This window comes from Colius striatus, chromosome 1, assembly GCF_028858725.1.
Source record: "Colius striatus isolate bColStr4 chromosome 1, bColStr4.1.hap1, whole genome shotgun sequence".
NCBI classification, from domain to species: Eukaryota; Metazoa; Chordata; class Aves; order Coliiformes; family Coliidae; genus Colius; species Colius striatus.
The window spans coordinates 154,679,497-154,688,826 of NC_084759.1; the positions used below are offsets into that span (position 1 = coordinate 154,679,497).

Consider the following 9,330-nt stretch of genomic DNA (forward strand, 5'->3'; position numbering starts at 1 on the left):
TTGCCCCAAGGTGAAGAGAGATGTTGCTCTTAAGGAACTAGATTTATTTATTTCTTTTGTACCAGCTGGGATTCGGCCACCTGTAGGAAGTACAAACAGCATCTTTCTTCTTTGAAAGCAGTAGAAGGAAAGAAATACCTCATCTGAAACGTAGCAGTGGAGAGGGAAAAAAACCCCCAAAACCTTAACATTCAAAGGTGCAGGAATGGACACTCACAGCACGTGCGAGTTGCTACAAAACATTCTGGGTGAACCAAAGAAAGTTTCGTTTTCACCAGTTAAGAAAGCACAGAGAAATGACTCTCAAGGCCAAAGGGATTTTACCCGAGCCCAGCAGTTGCTAGAGGCAACTGGAGAGAAATAAGAGATGGAAGAGTCTCCTTACCTCACAATAATTGTGGAGGACATGACAGAGTGGCTCATTTCATGCTGCAGCCTTTCCTTCCCTCCCCCGGATTGCACCTGCACATCAAGAGCAAATTGAAACCAGTCTGTTCTAAACCCCGGTCTCATTTTTTTTGAGGGACCCAAAGCAAGAGCAAGGCTGAAACAGCACAGCCAACAGAGAAACTTGTTTCTCGGCATGATTGTCCCTCTCTGGCAGCAAACTCCTGGCTTGTACCTTCAGGATGCCAAAACTAGCTTTAAGTAGGGCATGCCCATTAAGCTTCCAATCCTCCTTACACAGCCACGAGAGTTTGCACATGCCTTTCTCCTTTGGGTTTTAGCCAGTCCGGCCCTTTTGAGCACCATAACACAGCTGAATGGTTTAGCTCCTTTTGTTCCAGCTGACAAACAACCCAGCCCTCCCCCGCCAGCAATAATAGAACCGGAGCTAGGATTTGTGTGTCCTCTGAGCAAGGATACAGGCTTTGTGCCTTGCTGAGCTGTCTTTGCAAGGACTGCCAACACTCACAGCTGATTAAGCCTGCAGTGCTGCTTTCTGCTTTTTCCTCCTCAGACAGATGTCAGAGACAAGCTAAGCGAAACAGCACACGCAGCTGGAGTGCTGCGCCTAGGAACATTAAAGCAGACTATTAGGAACTAAATAAACCAGAAGAAGGCTTAACACATTCTCTCTAGGCTTCATTTCTACCTGGCATGCAATTCTAGGTAAGAAACACTCTTATTCCAGAAGGTGGCTCAACTCCGTATACAGGAGTGAATGTATTTGGAAAGCTTTTGCCACCACCACGTGGCTGAAACCGTGATTGCAGCCCACCAATTAATCAGGGGTTCAAACTGCAGCAAAGGACCAGCCTTGCTACCAAGACAAACCAAGGCAAGTGTTTGTAGATGTTTAGAGCCTGTGTCACACACTTAAACAAAGAGCACAAAAGTATTTATTAAATCTTATACACTTTGACTTGAATCTCGAAAACACACTACTGACTTGCACTAAGAGTGAGGCATAGATTACTGTGAATAAGAAACTGTTACTTGAAAGATTAAACACAGCATACGCTCAACTTGCAAGAGACAGCAAGAGATTTCTGCATGTTGCCATAGTCTAGCCTGCTGTGTTTCACCTCTGGTCAGCCCTGAAGGATGGGTTGGCCAGGGTTATCCTGGGTTTGGTAGACTGGGGTTGCTTGTTTTTCTGGGCTTGATTGATGGAACCTTTTTCTTTAAAGGCTTAAAAGAAAGCTAAAGTGATAAACTGTCTTCTCCCCAGTTGGGTATCAGGTACACCTTCACCAGGCAGACACTCACCCAGTTGGATTATCAACTGCCAATTGCAGTCTATCTAGAGGCTTCAGGACAGCCTCTTTATCCAGTCTTCTCTTGAGGAGGGAGACAAAACCTGTCAGTTAGGCTTCACATCAGTCCAAGGTGCTACATTTCAACTGAAAGAAAGCAAGAACCTGCTCCTCCTTGTCTAGTTCTTGGAGGACATTTAACCATGACATGCCGTGTTTGCGACAGTGTCCTGTTGTTCTGATATTATCTCAGGAAAACATGTAGCTCCTGGACACCAGGGACGTGGAAGAAACGCAAACTCAAGCATGAAATGAGATTCAGATGTAACAAGAATCTCCAGTTCAAGCTGCCCTCCCTCCAGCACTTGTGTTATCCACTGAACAGGGATCAAGCTTTTCTTGAGAGATTAACAACTAGGAACAACTCCGGATGAGTGGTCACCACAAGTCAGGAAAAAAAAGCTTCCCAATGTGATTCCAACTGCAGTAGCTTGAATGCCTGAAGTGAAAGCACTGATGAACGTGGCTGAATTCTCACAATGAGAAGCTATTAATCACTGTAATTCCTTATCAGTGAGCCAAAGGACAAGGCAGAAACTCCTGGTACACGACCAGCACAGATCTGCAACATCCGGAGAAGTCGCTGAGCGGTGGCAACTTGTATCCCTTCCAACTGGAAACAAAACAGAGAAGTTATTTAATCAATAGAAAGGAAGAAAAGCAGTACTAGAGAAAGAATCAGAGCAGAACTGTTCAGAGCAGTTAGCTACAGAAAAATCCCAGAGAGGTCCATTTACTCCCCTAATTTAAGGGATGGTAGAGCTTTGTCAGCTGAAAACCCTGAAAGGCTTGCCAAAGGCAGATACTACCTGCTGGTAGGGGAGCAGCCTCTGAGTGTGGAATGATGAGTACACAGAAAAGTGTGCTAGCACCGAATGCCAAACTCTCTTTCCAGCTTTTCAGACCAAGCAGCTAAATGGAAAGAGGGGCATATCAGATGGCAAAACAGCCTGTGAAGCAACAAAGCCTGGCTAACAGGAAGCATTACATGGGCAAGAGTCGCACAGAAAAAGAACAGCTCAGGGGCTCCCAGGAAGGGGAAAATGCCTCAAGGAACAAGAGTACCAAGGCCTTCCATATTAGAGAAGTCTCTGGTAACTTACACTTGGCTTCCTGAGGCTTTGCAGTAATGAAGGAAGGAGCAGGTAATGTGGCAGACTCGTTTCAAGGACAGTCAGACTCCTGTACCTCTATTTTTCTACAGGAATGGGTCTGGTCTCTGACACTTATACAAGACAGTAGGGTATGTATCCATCTTTATTGCTAACATAATGGTGTTCCTAAGGATCAAAGAGCAGGGGAATACACAGGTCCCTTCAGCATCTCACCTCCAGCTCACAGAATAGCACAGGACTGCAGTAGACTTCTCCCAGTTTCCAGATGGCATTCATCTCTACACTGCAGTAATTCACCCTGCCAACTACAGAAAAAGTTTTCCCACATTACAAGTCCCATCATCAACATTCAGTAAAAGACAAGTATCAGGAAATTCCACATCCACATAATGATCCAGAGCTAATTTTGAGAGCACCATAGAAGGTAAGGCAACTGTGATCAGCACAAACAGAATGGTACAAGACTTGAAAAGCAATTAGCACAGAAGTCTTTCGTAATACTGACAGCAGGAATGGTATTGTCACATTATTGGATACTGCAACATCAACAGCTTGGGCAAGGGATCGGTGTGCTATCAGCATGGACAGAATCTTCCACCTGCTAATCAGAAGCCTTCTTGATTCATGTGGTATCACAAGGTGGTCATGTCTGTGAGGAATTCACTCCATCAGGAGAGCCATAGTACAAGACAACGCTAAGACTCCTTCTCACTCCAGAATTAGGCCTCCTGACCCCAAATTCCAGGCCACAGCACCTCTGTTCCAATACAGAGTAGAACAGTCCAGCCTCTCAGAGGTGAAGTAGGGAGGGTGTGCAGGAAAGCACTCTCAGCTCAAGGGAGGAGAAAGGAGAGGGGAAGAAAAGAGAGTGGGAGATTAGAGGCACAAGAGGGACAGACAGTACACAGCAGGGACATCAGTCTTGTATTAAAACTATACTTAATAGGTTAGTCACTCATCCATTTAGATTAATTTTATTACCACAGTATCATAAGCTCCTCACTGCTCATTAGGATTACCATTAAGACAGATCTGCAAGATCAGATAGAACAGACTTCTGCAGTGCTGCAGGGAAAACAATGAAAATCAATAACACCAATCATATTCAGGGACTAGGAACAGATAAAAGAGGTCTGATGGACAAAAGGAGAGTGCAAAGTGAGCATGAGAGAAGTAGGTTTTTTCTAAGAAAACAATAAAAAAAAGGCAGATGGGGTTCAGATACAATTTAAACAAAGCTTCTGACAAAGCTCTCCTTTGGTTTGTTTCCAGTTAAGTCACTGCTCTGTTTTAAGGAAAGGAACAGTGACTTGTGCTGATGAGAGGAGGAGGGCAGACGCCATACATACCCCCAGTGACAAGAAAGCACACTTTCCCCAGGAAGAAGTTGGCATCCACATAAGCTAGGGAAGCTTCAATGTTCTTCAAGCTGTCAGAAAAGCACAGACAATCCAGTTGGACAGGGAAGTAAAACCAGTGCAGCATAAGGACAAAGAGAATAACTTTCAGAGCACGATTACAAAACCAATGATGTTAACATCTGCTGATCTGTGAGCCAGCAGAGATATGCTCTATGTTAAAAGCATGGCATCAGAGACCTCTGTAATACCCAGAGCTGTTTAATAATCTAACACATATCCTTTCTACCCAAGGCTCAACAGCTAGTCTGAATGACAGTGTCCTCCATGATTTGCAGACACTAAGTATCCAAACTCATTAAATATCCAACCATCCCAGCACTACTTGGGCTCTTTCAGAAGAGCTAGCCCACACATTTCTGCAGCACCATCTGCGCTCTAAGTATGCAGCTGGGCCTGTCATTTTTGCTAAATGAGAGCCCAGGATCGTCAGTCACAAGTTAAGTAAATAATAAAATGCTGACTTTTGTGCCTTAGTAAGTCTTTACTTCTGGCCTGGGGACACAAATATGACTTCTACAAAGACGAGCACAAGATGAGAGAAAAGGGTTCAATCCCTACAGACCTTTCTCTTTTGCCTAGAGATATCTGTATTGCTGATCCCACTTGACTGGCAGTATCAGTGAACTGGGGACACAGACTCAGCAACTGGTCATTATGCAGCACTGCCCAGCACACATCAGCCCTCTGCACATTACAGAACTTCACAGCACCACCATCGTTTCCATCTAATTTCACAGACAGCGTCTTTCCAAAGCTCGGTTCGTATCATCCCATATCTGGACCCTGGAATAAATCCTGCCTTCTCTGCTATGACAACCTAGTGCACAACGGGCATGTTGTCAGACAGAGCGGGTCAGTGCAAATCCATTGCTGGAGGCCATAAAGCATCACTGAATATGTTACTGAGCTGTTCCACCACAGTCAGTCTTGGGTTTGAAATCCACGATTCAGCAACTCTGACACAGTAATACCATTTTTTTTTAAAATTAGATTTAGTCATCAATCCAAGAAAGAATCAGTTTCCCCTCTCACATTTCCCTCCCCCCCCCCCGCCTTCTTTTACCTGTATTTGCTCTTGATGTCAATCATAAACACAATCAGATCTATCCTGGGCCGAAAGTGATCCCCCTCTGAAGGTAAGGGGAGGGACGTAGCAAGGTGACTGAAAGAAGAAATTTGCCAGTTTAACCAAATAGCTTGACAAGGCAGTATCCACTTAATCACAACCCCATAACCACTTCAGTTCTCCACATGGCAAGTTACCAAGAAGTCTGCTAATTACTACTTAGGCACTGGAAAGACAATGGGATTATTTAGATGGTAGTCTCCTGTCTTAAGCCTACTCATGATTGCTGACAGCCACATGAATACTTGCTAGATGAGGTCATTTATGATGAGAAGCTTATTAGAGCATAACAAGACTCACAGAAACGTTTTCTCTGCACAGACCTGTACAGGAGTCATTCCATTTAATTGGAAGATTGCTTTCTAACATAGGGAACTCCAATGCTTTACTGGAATATTTTGCTGCCAAGTTTCAGTCAAATGCATCCATGCTTTCCTGTCACATTCCACAGTTCACATGCTCTCACAGGAGAAGCTACCTTCTCAGGCACGTTACAGCAAGGTATGTCGTATTCACAAAACCTCAGATGAGAAATTTATCACTAGCAGAGCTTTATAGATGAAGTTATAATTCAGAAAGAGCTTCTATTATACCATTAGCTACCCTTCTCCCTCTTTCATCCTTTTCACCGTGTCAGGAGTTACTGGGTTAGTTTAGGTGTCCTACACAATACCATCACTGCCGAAACAGCTGTTGGAAGAAAAATTACAAGGTGGGGATTTTCTGTCTCTTCCCACTACAAAACAAAACAAGCCAAGCCACCATCACACACACACACACAAAAAAAAAGGCTTTAGTGCATATATAAGCTTTCCACAGAAAATAAGATGATCAGCAGCATGGTTTTGGAAGATCACCTCAAAGATGAGCTGAACAAATGAAAATCCCAGAACTTCAGTCTCTCTCACAATCCACTTCCTCTCTGGAAGCCAAGAGAGGAACCCAGATCTTGGCCACCTTAGGGAATATTCCTTCCAGCTCTTAAATCTTAAGGACTTAACAGTCTTTCCCAGCAGCAACAGACCCCACAGTACACGTTCCCTTCCATTAGTCTTATATGGTTTGTAGTTTTGTCTGCCTGTTTCTAAACAAAGGTGGTTTGCTTTCTATTAATAAGGAAGGCATGATTTAACAAAAACATTCTGAAATTAGCAAAAGATATGAGCAAAACATGCTTGAAAGACACAATGAAACACAAACAAGCTTATAAATTTAAGGGGAAATGTAGGGAGAAGCTGTGGTGAGATGCAAGTATCAGATCTTGTTCTCTTTGTGAGGGACTAAACCAAAAGAACCTCCAGGATTTTGAATTCTGGTATATCAAAACCAGCATCACTATATGATGTCAGCAGCCTCCAGACAGGCACTGCAGAAGGCTTTTTTTTTTCCCCCCCTCATGCTAAGATACACAAAAGCCCAGTCCCTGCAATTCTTCTCCTAACAGCTGTAACTGGTCAGTAGACTTGTCAAACTTGATACCATATTTCCTTATAATGTGTACAATCCCAAAGCAACTCAGTGAGGGGGAAAAAAAAAAAGGAAAACAAACCACCACAAACTTCTGCTTCCTCATAGATTTCTGCTTCCCCGGTATACTAGCACAGGGATTTATTTTGCTCTGTACTATGTGCATATGTTTCCATGCCTTTGGGTAGTTACCCAGCAGTAGTAACAGTAGGCATGTACTTACACCACTCCACAGGTCAGCGGAGGCTGCACAGAAAAATCATGTAATTAACTTACTATTGCTTAGCACAAACTTCCAAGATGGCACAATCAGAGCAGTACAGTTGCTCTAATGGGCTAGTAGAGTTTTAGCTTGTGTTTGCCTTTGCTGCATAGCCTTGAATTACAGCAGTGAAATAACACAAACACCTTCTGAAGAGCTGACTAAACTCATTTGGCAGGAGAGCTGTCAAGGACATTATATCATTAAAAAGTTAGTTACTCTCTCTTGGCAGGAGAGCTGTCAAGGACATTATATCATTAAAAAGTTAGTTAATCAAGCTTTTAAGACAGGGCTTATCACCAAGCTAACGTTAAAATTTCAAATGCATCCTCATAGCTTGAGGAGGAAAAGCACGGGCATGCTTGCAAACCAGAAAATGGCTTTGAAGGGCACCAAAACCAACCGACATCTTTCAGGAAAACTTGTTTGGCTTCATGTAGTTGCAAGCATTGTCCTTGTCCCATTAGGCCCCAGGATGTTGAACTCCCGTATATGCCAGTCCTCTCAGGTAAGAAAACAAACAAGTGTTCCTCCCCTACTCTCGCAATTTAGCAAACAGCCGTGCCACAACCAAAGGGCAGCGGTATGCGGGTAGTGAACAGCATGACTGTGAGCATTACTTCCACCCCCCTTTCTAATCATGCGCAAACCGCTTGCCCCGGAGACAGAGCCGCTCGCCATCTGCAGCCGGCAGCCCCATCTGTGCAGCCCCGCCAGAGCGGCGGGCTCAGCCTCGGCGAGGAGCTCCCTGCAGTCCCAGCTACGGCCGCCCGGGAAGGAGCTGCCAGGAGAAGCCAGAAAAACCAGCAACTCGCCGTCACGTCGCCGCAGCCTCGGCTCCGTTTCCCGGACAAGGCGGCAGAGAGCTTCCCCAACCCCCCCAATCCCGGCACCTCTTCTCCCCAACTCACATACTAATCTTGCAATCCTTCTTCTCCCGGAGGATCGCCTCTGCCAGCTGCTGCTGCAGCGCTTCGTCCGAGCCCACCAACTGCGGGAAGAAAAGCGCGGTCAGAGGCAGCCCCGGGAGGCCGCGGGCGGGGGCTGCACAGGCCGGCCCGGCCCGGCGCGGGACAAGCGGGAGCCGCGCTCCGCCGAGCCGAGCCCCGGGAGGGGGAAGCTTGACAAGGAAGGAGCGGCGGGGACAACGTGCGGTGCGATGCGGCCGGACCTACCAGAAGGACGGCGGAGTTGAGCTGCGGAAGCTTATCGAAGGGCCAGAGCACCGCCATCCCCGCCAGAAGCGGCGGCGGCACTGCGGCCGCCCGCCCGAATTCAAACCGCCGCGTGCGCGCCGACGTAGCGCGACGCTGGGCGGGGCCCCGGCGCTGGGCGGGGCCTGGAGGGGAGCGCTGGAGTGGGCGTGGTCTTGGACCCGATTGGACGGGCGGGGAATGAGGGAGTGGGCGGGGCCTGGAGGGGAGCGCTGGAGTGGGCGTGGTCTTGGACCCGATTGGACGGGCGGGGAATGAGGGAGTGGGCGGGGCCTGGGGGGGGCGCGGCACGGTGCGCGCGTGCGCGCTGCGCCCGCCGTGGAGGGAGGAGCCAAGCGGGCAGCGGGAGCGCGCCGGGGCTGGTGGGCACGCGCAGCTCGCGTCCCGGGGCCGGCGGGCGCGGCGTGAGGGGCTCTGCGGGGCGGCCCCGGTACCTTCCGGGCGTCACTAATAACCGAGTCACTGAGTGCTAATCGCAGCAAGGCTTGGCGGAGCAGAGGCGCTGCTGCGGCATCCAGGCGGCCCCGGGGCCGCTCGTGCCGATCGCACTTGCAGGCGGCACCGGACAGTGCTGGAGAGTTTCTAGGACGTGTGAGTGGGGTAGGATGTTGGCCTCACCTTGGCTGTCCAGGGGTGTCACGGACAGTCCTAAGCTTTTGAGAAGCACAGTCCTTGCTTCCAGAGCTGGGCTGTCCCCTTGGACCTTGTGAAGAGCTGAACAGTACCAACAGCCTCAGTAAAATTCCACCATCTCCTCACGTCGTGGTGTATAACGTGAAGGAGTGCATCCTCCTCGTATTATGGCGTATAATGTGAACAAAGGCATGTTGACAAAGCTAATACACTTTCACGCTTGGAAGACTGCTGGAAGCTAGGGAAGGGAAGTTCCCTAACAGCACACGGCAGCAGCACCTGGCTTGGCACGCCAGGTTGTTCTGTGTGAGGTTTTGCAGCAGCTCCAGCAG

At 47.6% G+C, this 9,330-nt stretch overlaps 1 protein-coding gene across 2 annotated transcripts; it reads right to left on the bottom strand.

Moving 5' to 3' along the window:
- Positions 1-439: 439 nt before the first annotated feature.
- On the bottom strand, positions 440-8,411 carry CENPM (centromere protein M). 2 transcript variants are annotated; one of them, XR_009818633.1, is made up of 7 exons: positions 8,327-8,411; positions 8,063-8,142; positions 5,360-5,458; positions 4,225-4,304; positions 3,089-3,180; positions 1,714-2,373; positions 440-462 (listed from the first exon to the last, which is right to left on the bottom strand). XR_009818633.1 is itself a non-coding variant. In XM_061994368.1 (6 exons), the coding sequence occupies exons 1-6, from the start codon at positions 8,381-8,383 to the stop codon at positions 2,251-2,253; spliced, it is 531 nt and encodes a 176-aa protein (XP_061850352.1). In that variant the 5' UTR covers positions 8,384-8,411; the 3' UTR covers positions 1,367-2,250. The 2 variants fall into 2 exon arrangements, 1 of the variants encoding a protein (XP_061850352.1); XM_061994368.1 differs by lacking the exon at positions 440-462 and having other exon boundaries at positions 1,367-2,373.
- Positions 8,412-9,330: the final 919 nt, after the last annotated feature.

Excerpts from the sequence above, each read along its gene's own strand:
- CENPM (XM_061994368.1), bottom strand. The coding sequence starts at position 8,383 with ATGGCGGTGCTCTGGCCCTTCGATAAGCTTCCGCAGCTCAACTCCGCC. Across the intron at positions 4,305-5,359 it reads GACATCAAGAGCAAATACAG|CTTGAAGAACATTGAAGCTT; the intron begins GTAAAAGAAGGC and ends CTTTTCTGACAG. Across the intron at positions 3,181-4,224 it reads GTGCTTTCTTGTCACTGGGG|TTGGCAGGGTGAATTACTGC; the intron begins GTATGTATGGCG and ends CTTTTTCTGTAG.